Below are 21956 nucleotides of genomic sequence, written 5' to 3'. Positions count from 1 at the left end.
TTAAAATCATGAGAGGTCTAGAACGGGTAAATGTGAATCGGTTACTTACTCTTTCGGATAATAGAAAGACTAGGGGGCCATGAAGTTAGCATGGGGCACATTTAAAACTAATCGGAGAAAGTTCTTTTTTACTCAACATACAAATAAACTCTGGAATTTGTTGCCAGAGGATGTGGTTAGTGCAGTTAGTGTAGCTGTGTTTAAAAAAGGATTGGATAAGTTCTTGGAGAAGTCCATTACCTGCTATTAATTAAGTTGACTTAGAAAATAGCCACTGCTATTACTAGCAATGGTAACATGGAATAGACTTAGTTTTTGGGTACTTGCCAGGTTCTTATGGCCTGGATTGGTCACTGTTGGAAACAGGATGCTGGGCTTGATGGACCCTTGGTCTGACCCAGTATGGCATGTTCTTATGTTCTTAGGAGGGGAATTTTTCGGGTATGATAAATGACAGCTACCCTCCAGATATGTAGTGGGGTGGATAGGAGGATGAAGTGGGTCTCAAAGGAAGAAAAAAAGTAGGACTGAGGTGGAAGAAGGTTTTGAAACCTACAGGAGGGGGAGAGCAGCAGCATAAAACCTCCACCATAGTTTACTGTGCAAGCTGTATGGGAGAAAAAGTAGCCTTCATGACAGAGAGCAGTAATTGAATCAAAGTCCTCAGGGGAAAGCCAAGTCTTAATCAAGGTGAGAAGATGAAGAGTATGATAGAAAGAGGTTATGAATATAGGCAAACTTGCTGGAAATGGAATGAGCATTCCTCAGAGAACATGAGAAAGGGAGGGAGGGAAATATATAGATATATATACTGTATATACTGTCAATGAAAAAAGCAAATGTAAACAACGGATAATCTTGTTTAATGGATTCATTGGAACTTTTGTAGTTATGGTGCCTCATTTTGGATAAGGCGCGAGATACTGCTTTACAGAGACATTTATACTGAGGAACCACATGGACATTTTTTAAGTGTTTAATGTGCCCGCGTACTTTTGTTCGTGCACCAGGCGCAAACAAAAGTACACCGGATTTTAATAGATACGTGTGTAGCCGCGAATATCTTTTAAAATCTGGGGTCGGCACGCGAAAGGCTGCGCAAAATCGGCAGCCTGCGAGCACCGAGCTGCGCAGCCTGCCTCCGTTCCCTCCGAGGCCGCTTCAAAATCGGAGCGGCTTCGGAGGGAACTTTCCTTCCACGCCCCTCACCTTCCCCTCCCTTCCCCTAACTAACCCACCCCCTGGCCCTAATTCCCCCCCCACTACCTTTATCGCTTCAGGCAGGTGTAACTTGCGCGCGCCGGGTCGGCTGCCAAGGTGCCATGGTCCAGTCCGGGGGCTGGTCTGGAGGCCGCGGCCACGCCCCCGTAATGCCCCCAATGACGCGCCGGGAAAAATCTACTGACCTAAGGTAATGCTGTTACATCTACCCCCTGGCCAACTGGTGGAAGCCCAAGTGGGTTGAAGAATCTTCTGGAATCCACCAAGGAACACGAAGATGTGCGCAGATGCACTACAACCTCCCCAGAACCTGTCCAGCTGCTCGAGGAGCATGGGATGGCAGCAACCCAGGCCCAAGTTGGTCTGTGATGACTTCCGAAGCTGACCCACCAAGGAAGCTGGGAAAAGTGTGTAGATGTATTGCATAAGAAACAACTGTTTAATTATATCAAAGGAGTCATTTATCTTGGTCACTGCATCAGGGCTCAGTGATTAGTGTTAAAGTTGCCATGGCATAAGCCATAAGAATAGATTACCTTAAATTCCGCCTGGGGGGAATGTACTGTGCATCTCTGAAAGAGCATCCAGCCTAAAGCAATTACCTAAATAAATGCTTCTAAGTCTCTTGACTTACATTAAATTTAATATACATGGCAATAACATTTTAGCACAAATATTCTGATGAACATGGTATAACTGCCATATTGAAACAGTTAATATTTTATGTGCTAAATCAAGCATTTTCCTTATTTCTTCTGGTGTACCCCTATTCGTGAATGTGATGCTAGTACAGATTGAATACTTTTGATTTATCTACATAAAACTAGTAATCATAATAAAGTAGTTTAAACACCTTGCAATTTATTTATGTTCCTGGATGATTGCATGGTAAATAGAAGGATGTTTGGTAAATGCTGCATGAACTGAGACTGTAGCAACAGAGCAGGAGTGCCAGCAAAGACACTGAATCTTGGCGTAACAATGACATGTTTTCCCTTATCAGAAAGAGTCATCCTTCAGGTCACTTCCTGTCTCATGTTGCGTGTTGTAGGTTATATCTGACTCCAGAGCACCGATTTCGTCAAGGTCCTCAGAGTTGCTGTGTGTCTCTTGGAGAATCTGCAATGCTCTCATGGCAATTCTTCTCTCCCCCAGCTGACTTTCTAATGTCACAGGGTGAGTGGAGACTGTGGCTTCTGGCCCTTCTTCTGCAAGGGACAATTCTTCCCCTTTCAGCTCATCGATACTCTGCAGGGTGCTTTCTGGGAAAGGTCTCTCACTCCGCAGCCTCTTCTTTAATGCCTCCTCTTTGACCTGCAAAATACAGAGTTTTAGCAAGTGGATATGGGCAGAATAATAAGCATGACTCAAGGTCATGACAAAAATCCCCAAATCCTGATATTTACCACACATGCATGGCCTGGATCAAGATTTTGATTGCATAGTAACAATTTGGAGAAATGTGAGTAGAATCAACAGCCTCTCTGATATGATCCATAATTTTGCTTCTATTTTCCTGAAGCATTTCTAAGCTATTGTAAACTGTGCTCCAGAAAACTCCATCCCTTCAGCAATTGCTTGCTGGACCTTTGATCTGACCCAGTATGGCAAGTCTTATCGTATTGTGGAGGCATAGTGACATTACAATAGAGGGAGATGTCTTTGTGTTCAGAGTGCAAAACCCTGTGTACTGGGAGGGATGGGTTCCTTTTTCCTGTCTTCAGTACTTGGGAGTCCTTGAGCTCCACAGTACATGGCGGGGAACACACCTGGGTTGTAGGGTGGTGGATCCCCAGAGACTTTGTAGCGTTGCCAAATGGCTCCAGCCCGACAGGGTTGATGCAACAGGTTTGAGGTGTGTGGAGAGTGTTTATACTGTTGGAAGTCTGTCTTCACTACAGATATTCAGTAAGTGGGTCAGTGAACCAGTGAAGAAGAGATGTATGAGAAGAAGCTTACTAATAAGGAGCTGACACTTGACCAGAAGAGTTGAAAAGGAGACTGCCTGCTCATGGTCTCTGAAGAAGCCTTTATCTCAAGAGTGGGTAGCTCCAGTCCTGGTGTACCACAAACAGGTCTGGGTTTCAGGATATCCACAATTAATATACGAGGTATAATTGCATACACTGCCTCCATTGCATGTAAATATATCTCATACATATTCTTTGTGGATATCCTGAAAACAAGCACTGTTTTTGGCACACCAGGAATGAAGTTGTCCACTTACCTCTGCTCTACCTGGAGAGAAAGAAAGTCTGGAGGAATTTTCAAAGAAACATTCTGCCTGCAAAGGCTTAACATAAACTGATGTTATCTTTGTGTATCTTTTAATTTTATGGATTGATCCTGCATCGATTTTCAGTAAATGTACTTTTGCTTGTACAGCTAGACCCTGGTCTGGACATTTTCTCTTTAAGGAGTGGCTGTGTTTGTTGACAGAGAATGTGGGAGATTAGAAGGTGGACATGAGAAATCCACAAAGGTAGGACCCTGATCCTTGGCTTCCCCCCATTCAACACTAGCCCAGAGATAGGGAGAAGGTTGTTATAGCCCATACCCCTTGAATACCCTGGTTACCACTACAGAGGGACACCAGGTCTACAAATATATATTTAAGACTAAGAAAATCACAGGACTGGCTATTTATTTTTTTAGTTTTCTATATCGTCAGTCAAAATGTCTAAGTGATTTACAAATATTAACATCCATAAAATCAAGTCAAAATAAGTAAATAGTAATAAAAGGTAAAACAATAAAATGACTAAAATAATTATAGTAATAAAAAACACATGGACCAACAGGATGTGACAAAAACTTAAAAAAATAAGAGACTAGGATAATAAAAGTATTAATAGTATTACATCCCATTATGTATAAAAGCTAATTTTGACATATTCTATACTGATATGTTCATTCTCACACTCACTCTCAATTCTCCCCCTCTTCCACACACACATACACACTCACATATATGCTCACTCACACTCTCATATGCCCACTCCTCACACACATGCCCATTCACCCTCTCTTACACACACATGCTCACTCATATTTCACTCATTCTCTCTCTCTCCCCCAGCACTAAACCCACCAGGAGCAGTAGCCTCCTCCTTTGGGACCTGTGCAGCTTATGGCACTTCTCCTTCTGCTGGCCGCACAGGCCAACACTGCTTCTACGTTTTCTGCCAGCCATGTGGGCCAAAGCTATCCCTAAGAACATAAGAACATAAGAAATTGCCATGCTGGGTCAGACCAAAGGTCCATCAAGCCCAGCATCCTGTTTCCAACAGAGGCCAAACCAGGCCACAAGAACCTGGCAATTACCCAAACACTAAGAAAATCCCATGCTACTGATGCAATTAATAGCAGTGGCAATTCCCTAAGTAAACTTGATTAATAGCCATTAATTGACTTCTCCAAGAACTTATCCAAACCTTTTTTGAACCCAGCTACACTAACTGCACTAACCGCATCCTCTGGCAACAAATTCCAGAGCTTTATTGTGCGTTGCGTGAAAAAGAATTTTCTCCAATTAGTCTTAAATGTGCTACTTGCTAACTTTATGGAATGCCCCCTAGTCCTTCTATTATTCGAAAGTTTAAATAACCAATTCACATCTACTCGTTCAAGACCTCTCATGATCTTAAAGACCTCTATCATATCCCCCCTCAGCCGTCTCTTCTCCAAGCTGAACAGCCCTCCTAACCTCTTCAGCCTTTCCTCATAGGGGAGCTGCTTCTGGCCATGCAGCCAACAGGAGTCTTCCACTTCCTTTCTGCTGCAAGCTGATGAGCCTCCTTCTGCCCATGTTTATGTTTATGTTTATGTTTATTGTTGTTTATATACCGATGACTCAGACTAACCATCTCACCGGTTTACAAATTAGGTACAAGAAATACAATAGTTCATAAAAGAATAGCGCTAAAAACTACATAAATATGTTTATGTTTATTGTTGTTTATATACCGATGACTCAGACTAACCATCTCACCGGCCCAAATTACTTCCTCTTCTGGGGTTCACATGGGCCACCTCAACTGTTCACCCAGAGTTTTCTGGCATTTGTCCGGAGACCCATCAATTCCTTTGGAATTCCGGAGTTTATGGGGCGATTCTGGAGAGTTCCCAGCCATGGCAACCTGCAGCCCTTGTGGATACCAATTCACTTGGGTTTTCAGGATATCTCTAATAAATATGCATGAGATAGATTTGCATACAAATAAAGCTGTGTGCATGCAAATTCATCTCATTCATATTCATTAGGTATATATTGAGAACTCAAGCAGATTGATGACCATGAGGGCTGGAGGTTGCCTACCTCTGTAGATCAGATCTGCAGTTTGGTGAGCATTATGCCAGTGAGCACTGTGCTGCTTACTCTTGCTTTCCTAACACACCTTGGTGTATATCTGCCAGTGCAGAACTTTTCTTACCTAAACACGGTACAGCTTCTAGCACACCGAGATCCTCTTTCAAGTGAGTGCAAGAGCCAGGGTTCCATGCCATTTGTAGTTCTGCTTTTTATAAAAAGCCCTTCCTTCCAACTAAACTTTCAAATCAATCTATTACTCTCCTTCTTCAAGTGCTCCTATTTTCATGCTGTGCAAACTCAATTCAGTACATTTTTATACTCTGAAGAATACTATAAAAAATAATGGTTTACATTCTTTTTCTTTTTTATCTTTTGCATTTAGTCTCCACCATTCCCTGTCTCAACTCGACCCAGAAAGACTGCTGGGATTATTAAGAGCTCCTTGCTGGCCAGCAGCTGGGAGGAAAGGCCTGCCCAGTGGCCGGAGCTTAGCAGAGCCATCTCTGCAGCTGTTAGAAAATGTGTTAAAAAAGTGCTTCTTGGAGGCAAGGAGAGGTATCATTTCTATCGGAGAAAGAATTACCTGAAAAAATTACCTTTCATCTCTTCACTTGCCTTCGCTGAGGCTTTCTCAACTTCTCAATATCTTTAAAGACTGAGTTTATGCGGGCAGAATTTGCGTCGCCCAGAGTGACCAACGTGGGAGCCTATCACTGGCGGTTTCATCATCAGGAGGGGCCGGAAGGAGGGTATAAACGGCCCTCCTACGGCATGCAGTGCCGAGGCGCGCTGCCAAAGCCGTGCGCGGCTTTGACCGGCTTCCACTGGATTGGCTGGACATACTGGATATAGTTTCGAGTTATTATACTTTCTGAAGAAGAATAGTTGGAATTGAACTCTCTCGACTGCAAGTATATAAAAAAAAATCATTACTGATTTAACTCTCCTTTTCCTCCATTAGAGAAGCATATAAAGTTTTTAAGTAAGGATACCGCTGCTGCTCCTTAACCTAGCTCTCTTTTTGCCTTTAATTTGTTACCTATAATAGTGATGCCACATACAAAGAGAAAGGCGAAGATAAAACCTTCCTCGAGTACTCCGATTGTGGAGCCTGGTCAAAAGTCAGTAGCAGGCTGGTTACATTCCCCATTGTTAACTCCTGTGGAGGGGGCCACTTTAGGGGTAGAATTAGAGCGGAATCTGCCCCTAATGGCCGAGGACATCTCGTTAAGTCCAGGAGTGCCTGAAATTCCAGCACTGCCAAGTAGAGAAGGGAAACAACCCCTAGGACTACCAGGTACCCCACAGAGCAACCATATGCTTTTGGAAGGGAAAACTGATGATTCTGAGGGAGTTAATGTATTATCTGGGGAAGATTTGGATAACTCTTCAATTACTCAGGATCAACAGAGTGCATCTAAGAGTGAAAGGAAAAATGAACAAAATGTAATTCAAGGAAAAGAGAGAAAACCAAAAAATAAGAATACTCAAGAAGTAATAATTAGACCCGCAACAATAACGATGGATGCCTTATGGAACTATATGGCTAAATTGGACTCTTCTGTTATGAAACTCACAGATGTAGTTAGTGAAACCAATAATGTAGTAAAAAGAAACTCTGAAACTGTAGAGACTCAACAAAAACAAATTATAAATATAGAACAACGTTTAACACAAGTTGAAAAAGTACAACTACAGCAAATAAAAACAGAAAGTGAATTTCAGAAAAGAATAGGAAACATAGAGAATTATACTCGTGCATTAATTTAAGGGTTGTTAACTTCCCTATTATAGGAAAGATGAGCCCTTCGGAATTGTTCAGAGAGTATATTATACAAATTTTAAAAATTCCTGAGCAATGTATTCCAACAATAACTAATGCCTTCTATGTTAATGAAACAGTTAAGATGAAGAAACTTGATCAGATAGATAAAGATAATAAAGAAATAGAAGATTAAAAAATGATTGCTGAGCCAACTATTGATATTTCAGATTTTCTTTTAAAGTCACAAGAAGAAGTAAATATAGAAAAAAGAGGTATTCTGTTGGTTACCTTCGCGTTTATCTCTGATAAAGATAATGTTCTAAAGTTCTTTTTCCGTAATAGACTAAAAACCTATTACGGTCAAAAGATCTGGATTTATCCAGATATTGTAAGATCTGCACAGCTTAGAAGGAAGAAATTCCTAGCATTAAGAAAAGGAGTAATTGAAAAAGGTGGTCATTTTATACTTAGATATCCTTGTAAATGTACAATTAAGATTAATGAACAGAACTATCAGTTTTGGGATCCAGAGCAATTGAGAGCACTGTTGGGGAGAGAAGTAATGGCAGAATAAAATAAATTAAGGGGGATGCCTTATTTTCTCTTTTTTGGCCAAGAGAGCTGCGGAAATTGAGTAATATTTCTTAATATATTCACTCATTTTCAGTATGCTTCCCTAACTTTTCCTTTAAAATAACAGAATATGAAAATAAATGTAAGATTTATGTTATTTCATTTAATGTTGTAAAACATGTATCTATTTTTATTTCTGTAATTTCATATTGCAAGAAATACTTGCAATGTTAGTTAAAAATTTAAGAGAATTAAAAAAAGAAAAGTGTTTCTTTTCAGCCGTGCATGTACAGTGTAGTCAGTCATATCAAGTTAATATTGAAGCATAAGAATTGCTTTTTTTTTCATACTCCCTGTACTTTGGGCCTCAACTGGATTGCCTTCCAACTTCAGACACCTGTGTCCTTGGAGACTCAAAAGTATAAGAAACTTAGCTTTCTTACAGCTAGGAGTACAGACTAGCCCCCACCCTGTTATCTTTGTCCTTGGGGGGCTTCAAAATGATACAAAAGTTAACTTTTCTTAGCCCCCACCTGGCTATTCTGTCTATTTAAACCCCTGATAAGGACAGTACAGGGAGAGGAGCAAGAAAAACCCTGACTGACCACAAGAGAGACTTTAAAGGGCTAATCGCCTCATGATATTGGTAAGCATCTGATTATAGTTATTTCTGCATAAGAGAACCCTAGCTAGTATAATTAAACCCTAGCTTGTATTAGCAAATTATGTGCTAGAAAGAATTTATTTTATAAGAAAATGTCTTTAGTAGATTTTTATCTGATTGCTATAATTTCAGTAACTATTGTTACCATGCTTATACTTATAGCTATGTACTGTTTGATTAAGATAAGATTTCAGAAGTATAATGCTTCATAAGCTAATCACATGCCTTAAAAAATTATAACTGTTATCTGAATAAAGAGACTTATTTTCATACATCCAGACTGAATTATTTCTTTAAACAACTCTATTGGGGAACCCTCATCTCTAAATAATAAACTCCTTCCCTAAAGGCTGGAGGGTCTTATGAAAAGGTAGGATAGGAGCAGAGCTGGTATTTGAACTTGGTTTGTGGGCCCTTGGGTCATGGAGAGAGCTGACTCCACCCACAGGGAGGAGCCTTGTGGGGACTCTCCACGATAGGCGGAGTCTCAGCAGTGATGGACACAGGAGTCAGAGATATATCTAACTAGATAAATGAAGGTTGACCTACGTGCCGCAGATGCGCAGTAGAGAGCAGCTCTACCGCGCATGCGAGCACATCGGTCAGAGCGTGCCTGTTAAAAATGGCGCTGGAGGAGCAGTAGCGGTGGCGGCGGGGCGAAGAGCAGGAGCGGCGGTGGCGGCGCGCGCGAGGGAGGGAGGGAGAGACGGACAGAAGGAAGGACGGACCCCCCCCCCCCAGAGATCTTCCGCAGAGCAGAGCTCTGCCCGACGTGCTGCGCATGCGCGGGAGACAGAGCATGCCAGTCACAGCGGGCAGCGGTGGGAGGGGCAGCGACGGACACGGCGTTTTGCGGTGGGGAGGAGCAGCGTCGGGCGGGCGAGCAACGAGCCCGGTGGTGAGGCAAGCGCGCGAGAGAGACCCCCGGAGAGCACGTCGGGCCGATAACTTGAGCCCGTCCATCCGTCCGTTGCCGGGGAAGGGGGGAGGAAGCTGGGAAGGGGGAGGGACAGCAGTGAAAATGGGCCGACAACTTGAGCCCGTCTCTCCGAAGCCGGGGAAGGGGGGAAGGGAGGAGGGGCAGCAGTGAAAAGTTGGGTAGACAACAGCCTGAGCCCGTGCCGCTGCCGGGGAATGGGTTAGGGAGGACTAGCATGCAAAGGGACAGCAGTAAGAAACCACAATACACAGGGAGGGAGGTACGGAGAGAGGGACAACAGCTGGCCCTGTAGAAGAGATCAAGAGGGAGTGGAAGGTGGCTGAGGGAGAGGGAAGGGAAGGAAAAGGGAAGAGGATACAAGTGCATAAGTGGGAAGGGTAAGAAGTGGAGAAGAGAAAGAGGGAGTGAAGGAGGGCTGAGGGAGAGGGAAGGGATTGTGGATGAGGTGAGAGGGGAAGGAAAGAGAAGATGAGAGGAGATGGATGGAAAAGGTAAGAGGATATGAGTGCATAAGTGGGAAGGGTAAGATGTTCTGAGAAGAGAAAAACAGAGAGGAGTAGGGCTGAGGGAGAGGGAACGGGTTGTGGATGAGGTGAGAGGGGAAGATGAGAGGGAATGGAAGGAAAAGGGAATAGGATATCAGTGAGTAAGTGGGAAGCTTAAGAAGTTGTGGAGAACAGAGCGGCTCTGACTGACCTGCCAGTCTGATTGATGGAATTTCGCCCATTTTAACGGGCTTAACGGCTTGTTTATTATATAGCAAAGAGAAACCCAAGGAGTGGGTTAGTAAGCACAGTCCAGAGTAGGAAGACCTGAGATGGATTCTCCGGTAGTGGTTCGCAGAGCTGGGTAACCCGAGTAGTACTTCCTGCTTGGGAGCTCTTGTGCATGGTAGCTCCGGTAGTGGTCCACATAGTGTGGTAACCCAAGGATCCGCACAGCAAGAGAGAAGCAGAGTTGTAGATCAGGTCTAGTACTCACTCCGTAGTGTAGCAGTAGAGATATCGTCATAGAGGCAGCGGAGACCCAGAGCATAGGAACACTGAAGTGTCGTGCGTAGAAGTAGCGAGAGGTACTCACTAGGCTGGTGAATGTGAGATTCGTAGAGAAGGCTCTCTAAGGAGCGGATATCCCTGAGTACAGCAAGGCTCCCGAGGAGCGGGTACCTGAGTCACTCATTCTAGAACGCAGGAACAGTGAGGCGAAGCGTCTCTGAGGAAAGGAATTGAGCAAAATGGATTCCTTGCTAACTCGTAGGTAGGAAGGTCCGGTAAGCTTAAGTACATGTAGGAAGTGATGTCATGCGGCGGGGACACCCTCGAGGTTCCCGCCATGACGTGGATAAGTTGGAGGCAGGCGGATGTGCACTAAGTTACACCAGATTCAAGATGGCAACCGGGATCGCCCACGCCGTCCCGGGAATGCTAGAGAGGTCGGCGTGCAGAGGCAGAGGTAGCCATCCTTGCCAGAATCAGAGCTACAGGGCAAAATGAGGTGAGCAGCAAAGGTTGCAGCCATCTGCGACCAACAGGCACAACAAGAGCTTATCCTGACTTTCACTGGCATGGCACCCCAGATGGGACCCCTTTAGAAAGTTAAGTAATATCTAGGGAAAAATAAAATAGGAATTTTAATTTCCAATAAAATGATATTACCTATAATAAAAAATTCTATATTAATACAGAATGGCAGACCCCTATAGGATAAGGGCTAGTCAAGAGACTGTATTTCATAGGTGGGTAGAGGCAAACCACATTCTGGAAGGTCAGTCTTTTGTACAACATTTGCAGATAAACAGTGATTCCTCCCTGTGCTATCACAAAGATATTTGTCGATTAAAAGCCCTGACTCAGAAAGGGAGACATGAGGGATTAGATCATAGGGGAGATGAGAACTTCATACCCTTTGCTCTCCCCAATTGCCAAATGTCATACACACTTATTAAGTGTCTGTTCACAGACAATCCGACTGTTCTGCACTCAGAAAAGCGAGGTGGTTTAGCTTTCATGGAAACCTGATCACCTCTCGATGCAATATTATCATATGATCCTCCCACTGAGAGTGATGTTCCAGCTGGAAAACGGGGTGTGTACTACACTGCTGTCCTGAGATGCTTTTTAACATTACAAGATCATTATATAAATGTGAGATTAAACCGCCTCTCAGACATAGGTATCTCAGGTACAGTCCTCAGATGGTTTGAGTCCTTCCTCAGCAACAGATACTATATATATATATATATATATATATATATATATATATATATATATATCAAGAAGATTTATATATAAATATATTTATATCTTATTTATTATGTTTTTTATCTTACATTATGTTTTACGTTCGCTTAGTTTCCTTTGTTTTCTGTAACCTATGTTCCATGTACCGCCTCCGAGCGTCTGTTAATGTTACACTGTAAACCGATATGATTTGTATATTTTACAGGAATGTCGGTATAGAAAAAATAAAAATAAATAAATAAATAAATATAAGGTCAGAATAAGCAACAAAGAATCCCCTCCCATCAGATCAACACTTGGAGTACCCCAAGGCTCTTCCCTCTCCCCCACCCTCTTTAATATCTATCTCTTGCCCCTCTGCCAGTTCCTCGCAAAACTAAATCTAACTCATTTCACATACACCGATGATGTGCAGATACTTATTCCCATAACAGAATCTCTCCCCCAAACCCTCAAGTTCTGGGACAGCTGCCTTCACTCCATCAACCTCCTCCTCACCAGTCTCAACCTCGTCCTCAACACGGCCAAGACTGAACTCCTCATCATTTCCCCGGACCACAATAACCTTTCCCTCCCTGGACCCTCAACTGCCACAACTGCCCAAGCGAGAGACAACCGACTGAACTTAAAAAAATTTGTTAATAACACAACTAAAGACTGCTTCTACAAACTACAAATTCTGAAAAGACTTAGACCCCCTCCTCCACTTCTATGACTTTCGGACGATCTTCCAAGCTACCCTTTTCTCTAAAATCGACTACTGCAACTCTCTCCTTCTTGGCCTCCCCGCAACTACCACAAAACCCTTGCAGATGCTCCAGAATGCCACTGCAAGAATCCTAACCAACTCCAACTGAGGAGACCACATCACGCCCATCCTCAGGAATCTCCATTGGCTCCCTATATGCTTCAGAATCCTTCATAAGTCTCTCACTATTATTCACAAGACCATCCACAATCAGCACTCGCTCAAGCTAAAAATCCCACTACGACTCCATACTTCAAATAGACCGGTTAGAGCAGCCTATAAAGGAACCCTTCAAGCCCCCCCACCCCCACCCCACCAAATCCACTCTTCACACATCCACCAGGGAACGTGCTTTCTCCGCAGCTGGGCCATCTCTGTGGAACACCATGCCTCCAGACCTACGCCAGGAACACTGCCCGCTGGCTTTTAAGAAAAAACGTAAGACCTGGCTGTTCAAACAAGCCTATCCCTAACCTTATAATCTTTAATGTTACATTCAGTATTTTATATTGTATATTTTTCATATGTATATTGTTGTTATACCAAATTTCATTCATCTGTCCCCTTCCGTTGTTATTTGATATATAGTCTACTACTCAAATGTTCCTCTCTCCTTACTCTCTTCCATCCTCCAAGTTCCAGTAACCCTCATTCATTGTAACTCACCTCTTCTCTTAACTCTATTAGTAACTTCTTAGCTATGATTAAGTTAATGTTAATTTACCCTTGTTTGATGTGAACCGATTTGATATGACAGGCAACATGAATGTCGGTATAGAAAAGAATTAAATAAATAAATAAATTATGGAAGAACCTCAACGCTGACAGGGATGCCTGTGGGGTATGGGGGCCTTCGTGAGCTTGACCATAAAGCAGACAGGGTAAGACGGACTTTAGGTACTCTCTCTACATAAGCTTTAATTTCAGAAAACCATTCTCCCAGGAAAGGAATCATAGGGAGAATAGGGAGATCAGGGAATCTAGATAGGAATAAATGAAAAATCAGAGAATAACTAGTTTCCAACGAATAAAGAACAATGACTAGTTAATACAACCAATGATTTGTTAATATAGGTCTCTACTGATTATAAATGAAGTTGTATCTGGTGATTAAAATATTGTACTTTATTAAACAATTTTTACTGTGTACTTTTTAATATATTTTTTATTTAAGAGGAAAAGACCTCAGTACTCAGAATCTGCTTTATCCAGAAACTTTATGGCCAGTCATTGCAGTCACCGGTCTTATAACCTCTTTTTTGATTAATTTTACTTAAAATCCTTTTCTTTCATCTTTTATGATTTTCAATCAAAGATTAAACCACTTCCATCATTGTATCGTTGACTTTAGCTGAAGTAATATTTAGTTCTTGTGAAATCACGAACAAAGCAGGAATGGAATTTTACTCTTTGCAACTCAATGTAGGTAGACTTAAAAGTCTTGACAGTGACATGTGTTTAGCTGTGTTGCCCAACTTGTAATTATTCAAAGAACGAAGACATGACTTCATGCGTTCGTAATTTTGTGTCTATCCTGACAATGCATAGAATCAATACAGCACTTGTAACAACTTGCTCCGAATGTTTGTATTTTTTCTTTAGCGAGTGTGTGCCTTGAAAGAACGAAAATATAACTTCAATGCATTCGTGATTTTAGTGTCTATCCCGACAATATATGGAATCAATTTAGCTCTTATCTTGCAACTTGCTCCAAATGTTTTTCTATTTTTCTTTAGCAAGTATGTGCCTTGAAAACCGCTTTATCTTCCTCAGCCGCCAACGTTGTCAACATTTCGCTTAACACTGCATCAGGGCAGGCATGTTGCATTCTTAACCTTCAGTCTCTGTTGGTCAGGCTTACCCACCTCCTCCACAGAGAACTCCTCCAGGCACCGGGTGGACTCCCCGGTACCATGTGAGGGAAAATAGAAGGACTCCACCTATATGATATCCAGTACCAGAAAGACCCCAGGGGTATCTGGAGCTACAGCTAAAGCTGACCGCCCTCCCACACCTACCCCGAGAAAACCGGCCAAGCATGCACACACCATGGCAGCCCTGGCCCCAAAACTCAACCCCCTGTGGATCCAGAATAAGGAACGGGGTAAACTTTATGTGGGGATGGTAGATACAGGAACTACCATTAGTATACTGACACGAGAATGGGATACTATATAGTATTTACAACAAAACATAACAATTACTATGTTTGTGGGACAGCAGACCCAAGCTCCCTTAGCAACCATAGATATTTATTCCCCCTACTACAAAGGACCTCACACCATAAAGGAAGCGTGTTTATTTGATGGAGAAGACCTGTATGTGGCCTACTTCTCACCAGCTGATGTACCGGTACACCTCTCTATGATGAGGGAAGACCTGGCATATGGGTTAGAGGCAGTTAAAGCTTCAATATCACCTCAGCTCAAAACCTCTGTAGGGAAAGCAGAATTAGAAAAGAGATTTAAGGAATGGCTTACATTAGGAGTTATTCAGCTTTATCCCACACATACAGGTTTATTTCACATCCCCAAGCCAATAGAAATCGCATTATCTAAACCATTTAATCCCCAGAAACAGTACCCTGTACAGCGAAAATTCTGGGATGACCTTGAAGAGATTGTTACTCAGAAAGTAGCTCAAGGGGTTTTAAGAGAGGAATATTCTCAATATAATTCCCCTCTGCTCCCAGTACCCAAACCAAATGGGAAGGCCTGCATGGTCATTGACTATTGGGCCCTTAACGCCTCCTCTGAAACTGTGGCAGCGCAGACCCTCAATGCAGCATCAACGATTGATAACTTGCCTCACCCTAGGTGGAAAGCCACCTTAGATTTAGCTAATGGGTTCTGGAGTATACCCTTGAGTTCTTCCCCGTTAACTGCATTTACGTTCCAGGGAAAGCAATATCAATAAACGAGACTCCCCTAGGGATTTAAAAATTCCCCCATATTATTCAGCAGCCGTTGAAGAGATCCTTCAATGACATTACATAGATAATGCCATACCATATGTTTATGACATATATTTGGCATCCGATACACTACATGTACTTTGGTAGACAGTAGTTAAACTGATACGGGTCCTGGGGGAAGAAGGATTAGTGGTAAATTTCGTCAAAGCAAGAAAAGGCTTTGAGGAAGTAAAATTTTGGGGATTTCTAATTGGGGTGGCAGGAGCTACACTGGTCCCCACACTCCAAGAAAAAATAATTTCCTTTCCTGAACCGCGCACTTCAACCAGTTATCGGTTATAATAGGAAGTCTCAACTTTACCCGTAAAACGGTACCAAATTTTGCGGCACTAGCGAAGCCCTTATATGATCTGTTAAAAGGCGATGCAGTGATAGCTATGGACTGGACCATTTTACATTCAGAATGCCTCCGGGCACTCCAGGAGGCTATAAAAAATTCAGCTCCATTAGCACACCGAAACTCTGTAAAGGATTTGGATCTTGTCCTTCAGGTTTCTGACTCACATTTCTTAGCTACAATAATTAATCATGATGAGTCCCAACCTATTTGTTATATTACACACACTTTCTCTCTCCTCGAGAAAAAGTTTAATATAGTTGAGTGCACTTTAACAGCTGTCAGATATTGTCTTTCCAAAATGTCTACTTTGGCACAAGGTAAATGCATACACTGTTACACTGGTATACCACAACTGCAAGCAGTAACTCAGCACTCCCTACCTGAAAGCAGGGCTATCGCCACTCGCTGGGTGCAATGGTGTGCTGATCAGTATAGGGACTATGTACAATTCCATTATCAAAATGGTCTTGCAGACTCAGGCATTGAGTTAGTTAGTGAGGAGGTCCCCTGAGATCCCCAACCGGACTGGATGCTCTCTCCTAACCCTAGACAAGTACAGTTGGTCATTTTTACTGATGGGTCTGCTACCCCATCTACTGACTATCTCACAGCCTTCTTTGCAGGAGCGGCCAATGTAATTTTAACTCCTAATAAGAGAGGACAGTGGAAAGTATCAGACGCTCACACCTGGCTGTTAGGAGACATGTCAGCTCAACAAGCTGAACTTATCGCATTTCAAAAGGCATTAACACATATTGAACACATGACCAATTTGGACACCGGAAGATCCATACTGGTTTGGTTTCCACATATGTTGTCTCTGGATACAACACACACATGAAAGTCTGGGAAAACAATGACTTTGTAGATGTTACTAGCAAGCCAATAACACACCGAGCACACTGGAGATTGATATTTTCATCTTCCAGAACATTTACGGTCCCGGTAATGGTCTTACATGTACCAGCTCTCTGGGCGGAAGGGTGGTATGCTTGTTTTAATAATATGGTAAATGAGGCTGCCAAAAGAGCAGCCTCTCAGCAAGAAACCACTGTACGGGCACAGCTCACCTGACATGGTTCCTTACATTTAAATGCAGCAACTCTGTCATCACTCAGATGGGGTTTTAACCAGAAGTCAGGCTAAGAAACTGGTTCGTCACTGTATAGAATGTCAGCGTACAAACCCTGAAAGTACTGGACCCCCTTGTGTAGAAGGAACACTTCCACGGGGGATAAGACCTGGACAGGTAGTCTATATGGACCACATTGGACCACTTACTTAACCGTGCCATTGGCCGTCCCCTGTCACATGGTAGGAGCACTGGACGGCTGGCGCCACTGGACCACCAGGTAATTTTAAAATGTTTTTTGGGGGGTCGGGAGGGTGGTGGAGGCTAAGGGAGCGGTTTTAAAGGGTCGGGGTGGGTTTTTTGTTTATCGGCCGACAGCCCGAGCACGAGAGAGTGCTCCCAGGACCACCAGTTAATTTATACGATTTTTTTTTGGGGGGGGGGGGGGCGGGAGGGTGGTGGAGGCTAAGGGAGCGGTTTTAAAGGGTCGGGGTGGGATTTTTGCTTATCGGATCAGGCGCAGCCGATAAAAAAAAAAACCGATTGGGCCGGACGAAAAAAAATGCACGATTTGAATCGGAACCGGAACCGAACCGCTTCCGGTTCCGATTCACATCTCTAGTATCTAGTCACCGCCCGATCTACTATTAGGTGTGGACTATGGGAATTTTATCCCATGCTTAGATCCCGGCTCACTGAAACTGTGCAATATATGGAATTTAAGCCAGTACAATTCACTGAGTTGAAAATGCTATTGACTAATGTTTTAAATGTGAATGTATTATTGCGAAATTTGTCTTTGCTCTGGCTAATGTCTGAGGATGAGTACTTGCAGCATCTGAGGATGATAGAATTAACAGCTAGTGAATGGGAACTGATCCTGGAAAAGTTGCTAAAACCAGAGGTATTTTCCAATGCCCTGGGTTGTGCCTTCTCTGGATTAGTGGGTGGTATAGTAAAAACAGCTGTAAAAGTAGTTAGAGCTATAACTGAAGGGCGGGTGGACTTCATGATTTAGGGCTCAACCTATTCCAATTAATCCTGGGAATCATAGTAATAATTGGCATTCTATTCTTCTGTTTTAGGAGAAATTAGAACAAAGAGGCATGAACCGGAGATGGCATGTGCAAACCCAACGACACAGCCTCCGACAAATCCTATGATAGAAGCACTGATTATTAGCCTGGGACCTGATCTCATTAATGAGCACGCAGCGAATGGGAAGTGGATGTATTCAGAGAACCATCTTGGTCTATGTGAGCCTTCTTATCTGCATGAAAGTTGCTATACTGTAATCAACTTCCCCCAATACTCTTTTAGCTGGACATTGCCGAAGAAACTGTCACCAGCCATCTGCGGATCACTGAAAAGGGTCTTGGATGCTCACATTTGCAGGTGTGCACCTTGAGAACTTGTGCCCTCCTACTTCGATATCTGTTACTTCGATGTCTTTGGACTCGGAATCCACATATGAAAATGATCAAGAACCAAGATCTCCCTATCCGGAAGAGGAACTGGAACCTAAATACATCCAACTACTCCCTGGCCCCATGGAACGGGAGCCTCCTTCAAATGAAATGGCCTGTTCAGGCATTTATTCATGCATGCAGAGCTGCAGTATATGTCTTACTCACCATCAAACCAATTACCCGTCATGCACCTCTGCCACTTCGGCTTGTCTGCTCGAACAATTGGTAAGTAAGTAGGATTGGCCAATGTTGCCCACAGATCCCTATACATGATGGAATCCATGATGTATTCCTCATCGGACCTCTGACTGATAGAGACCTTTGTTGTTATGGACCCTCATCTTTAAATGATTGGATTAAGAACAGCATATGTTATTTTATTTTAATTTCACATTCCTTGGGTACAAATGTTCTCGTGCTTCCCATAAGGAAATACGGAGAAACTCCTCAGGCCTGTTTATTATTAATGTCTGACTCATATTTGTAAGCTCACACCTCTTTGTATCAACCTGGAAATGCAACCATTTCTAAAAATGTGTTTGTATTTCTATCTGTATCCATGTTATGCTGTGAGCTGACCTGGCTCAGCACACATAGCTTGTCACATGGCAACCTTCTCCCCCTAAGCTTATTAGTGCCTCGCTGATCCATAAGTATCTAGCAATGTTTTGGACTTGTTTAACTGACTCCATGGGGGTGTCAGAAAATGTTGTAGAAAAAATGTTTTTTGTTAGAAAATGTGTTAGAAAAGTGTTTCTTTTCAGCCGTGCATGTACAGTGTAGTCAGTCATATCAAGTTAATATTGAAGCATAAGAATTGCTTTTTTTTTCATACTCCCTGTACTTTGGGCCTCAACTGGATTGCCTTCCAACTTCAGACACCTGTGTCCTTGGAGACTCAAAAGTATAAGAAACTTAGCTTTCTTACAGCTAGGAGTACAGACTAGCCCCCACTCTGTTATCTTTGTCCTTGGGGGGCTTCAAAATGATACAAAAGTTAACTTTTCTTAGCCCCCACCTGGCTATTCTGTCTATTTAAACCCCTGATAAGGACAGTACAGGGAGAGGAGCAAGAAAAACCCTGACTGACCACAAGAGAGACTTTAAAGGGCTAATCGCCTCATGATATTGGTAAGCATCTGATTATAGTTATTTCTGCATAAGAGAACCCTAGCTAGTATAATTAAACCCTAGCTTGTATTAGCAAATTATGTACTAGAAAGAATTTATTTTACAAGAAAATGTCTTTAGTAGATATTCATCTGATTGCTATAATTTCAGTAACTATTGTTACCATGCTTATATTTATAGCTATGTACTGTTTGATTAAGATAAGATTTCAGAAGTAGAATGCTTCATAAGCTAATCACATGCCTTAAAAAATTATAACTGTTATCTGAATAAAGAGACTTATTTTCATACATCCAGACTGAATTATTTCTTTAAACAACTCTATTGGGGAAGCCTCATTTCTAAATAATAAACTCCTTCCCTAAGGGCTGGAGGGTCTTATGAAAAGGTAGGATAGGAGCAGAGCTTATCCTTTCACTGACACCAGCGAGCAGTCATTTTCCCTCCCCAGGGGCCTGACTATATGACCTGTGACACATTTAAATCCCGCTGGACTCCACAGGCAGGAGATGCATGGCAGCCTGTAGCTCAGCCCGCCCCCCCGCCACCCGAGCCAAAAGGCTAATATAATGTCCTGCACCTTGAATGTACCAGAGGACGCAAATTATTTCCCTGCAGTGTTTGCTTCACTCTCTCCTGCCTCCTGGCCTCATGTTCTGTGGCATAAATAGAGGGCAGCTTGGCTCCATAAACTCCTGCAACTGCTACCTCCAGTGACCTGGTGCGGGCCGAAGAGGAGTGGAAATGACGGTGATGCAATGAAGGCCACAGTGCTACTTAAAGGAAAGGGCGCAAGGCTTCCCACCAGCAAGCCGCGTTGTTTTTGGAAGTGTTGTCCCTGTCAGATAGTATGATACCAGCCAGGGCCGCTGCCTTACCTTTCTCCTCTCCTCTGCAGCTCTCATTTTATTTTCAATGTCCTCCCTCGTTAAAGTCTTCTTTTTCTTTTTTTTAATCTTAAGTTTCTCCAGCTTTACGGGAGGCTTCCTCAGCGGTTTTTCCGAGGGCTCGACCTGGGTGGGGGGTGAAAGTAATGATCAGTTCCAAATGGACGCAGGAGCTTCTGCTGAAACTTGACAACAAAACTGCGACTAAAGAAAGAAGGGACCAGGTTTCAGCAGCCTGGCCTGCTCTGTATCTCCTGGGAGCGAGGCTGAAAGCATTAAACGCACGGTTCTCTTGCATGTGAGCACTCTGAGTAACTGTAGATGCTGTGTGATTGCATTGCTAGCCTTGTACTGCAGCTAGTGGCCCGGTGACTCTGCTTGCACTCCCTAGTTCCAGTAGTCTAGAGAGCAATTTTCAAAACCTGATCTGTCTTAAAACTGCCTTCCTCTGCCTGGTTAAAAGTACACCCAGGCTTCCATAGCATGAGTGCTTTGATATGGGTTAAAAAGAAGTGCTCTGGGGTGAGGGGAAGAGGGTTGTTTATGCCAGGGGAAGAAAAAAAGCGTACACGTACGGGATTACCAGAGTCTGCATGCCATATGACTCCCCACTCCCTTCGGCCGTCCACACAAGTAGCAGGTGAGTGGCCCTACTGGTTAGAGCGACAAGCGGGAAGCCAGGGTTCAAATCCCACTTCTCCCACTGATGCGCCTTGTGACCTCAAGCAAGTCACTTCACCCTCCCTTGCCTCAGGTGCCATTTATCATTTCGTGTGTAATATGCAAATATCATATTCGTTATGCAAGTGGGAGGAGTCTGGGCGGAGGTAAGGGTAATGAGCAGCTCCTAACATCAAATGCAACAGAGTAACGCACAGCTGGGTAGCGATTACATTGTACAAATCAACTCCTCTTCACTGATGTCAACGTTGCTGTTCGTACCTCTGACCATGTATGTAAAACTGCCCCCCCCCCCAAAGTGCCCCCTCTTATAGTGGTATAAATAGTAGAGTGACATATTGGTCTCTACAGAGGCATTCTCTCTCTCTCTCATGATATGGAAGCAGGGAAATTAGCACTTTATGCAAATATTTCAAAAAGAAACTACGCACATACAGTAATACTCTTGTGATTTTAGATTCTGACAATAACATAAGAATGGCCAGGCTGGGTCAGAGCAATGGCCCATCTAGCCCAGCATCCTATCTCTGGCAGCGGCTCCAGAGTTGCTAGTAACACCAACAGACCCAAACCAGAGTGCTATACTGTTTATAATTGTGTAGGAAACCACCCCCCCACCCCCCACCCCAATCTCTAATATCTGTTTATGTCCTAGGAAAGCATCCAGACCCTTCTTGAACCCTGCTTCTGGTTGGGACTTCATCCCAAGGCAGCATAGTCCTCCTTTTAACTACCCACTGACTAAATAGAATACATATTTGCATTTGCTTGTAATCACTAATGTGCTGTTTCATTGGATGCTCCCTGGTTCTAGTAGTTTTGGACAGGGTAAACCACAGCTTGCTTGTGCTTTGTTCTTTTCTACTAATGATTTTGTAGACCTTCATCACATCCGCCCTCAGTCTTCTCTTTTCCAAACTAAAAAGCCCTAACCTGTTC

The 21956-nt window shown here is 43.1% G+C and overlaps 1 protein-coding gene across 5 annotated transcripts in view; it reads right to left on the bottom strand.

Moving 5' to 3' along the window:
* Window positions 1–1846: 1846 nt before the first annotated feature.
* Window positions 1847–21956, bottom strand: part of STMND1 (stathmin domain containing 1) — a 143865-nt gene continuing 123755 nt past the window's right edge. For all 5 annotated transcript variants that reach the window (XM_029590707.1, XM_029590705.1, XM_029590706.1 and 2 more), the window contains 2 exons: window positions 20328–20462; window positions 1847–2535 (listed from right to left, as the gene is read on the bottom strand). In XM_029590707.1, the coding sequence (XP_029446567.1) occupies window positions 2221–2535; window positions 20328–20462 (450 nt within the window). In that variant the 3' untranslated portion in view covers window positions 1847–2220. The remainder of the gene's footprint in view (window positions 2536–20327; window positions 20463–21956) is intronic.

Source organism: Rhinatrema bivittatum, chromosome 2, assembly GCF_901001135.1.
Source record: "Rhinatrema bivittatum chromosome 2, aRhiBiv1.1, whole genome shotgun sequence".
In the NCBI taxonomy this organism is placed as follows: domain Eukaryota; kingdom Metazoa; phylum Chordata; class Amphibia; order Gymnophiona; family Rhinatrematidae; genus Rhinatrema; species Rhinatrema bivittatum.
Note: the sequence above shows the minus strand (reverse complement) of the source record. Positions and strands in the feature narration are given on the sequence as shown.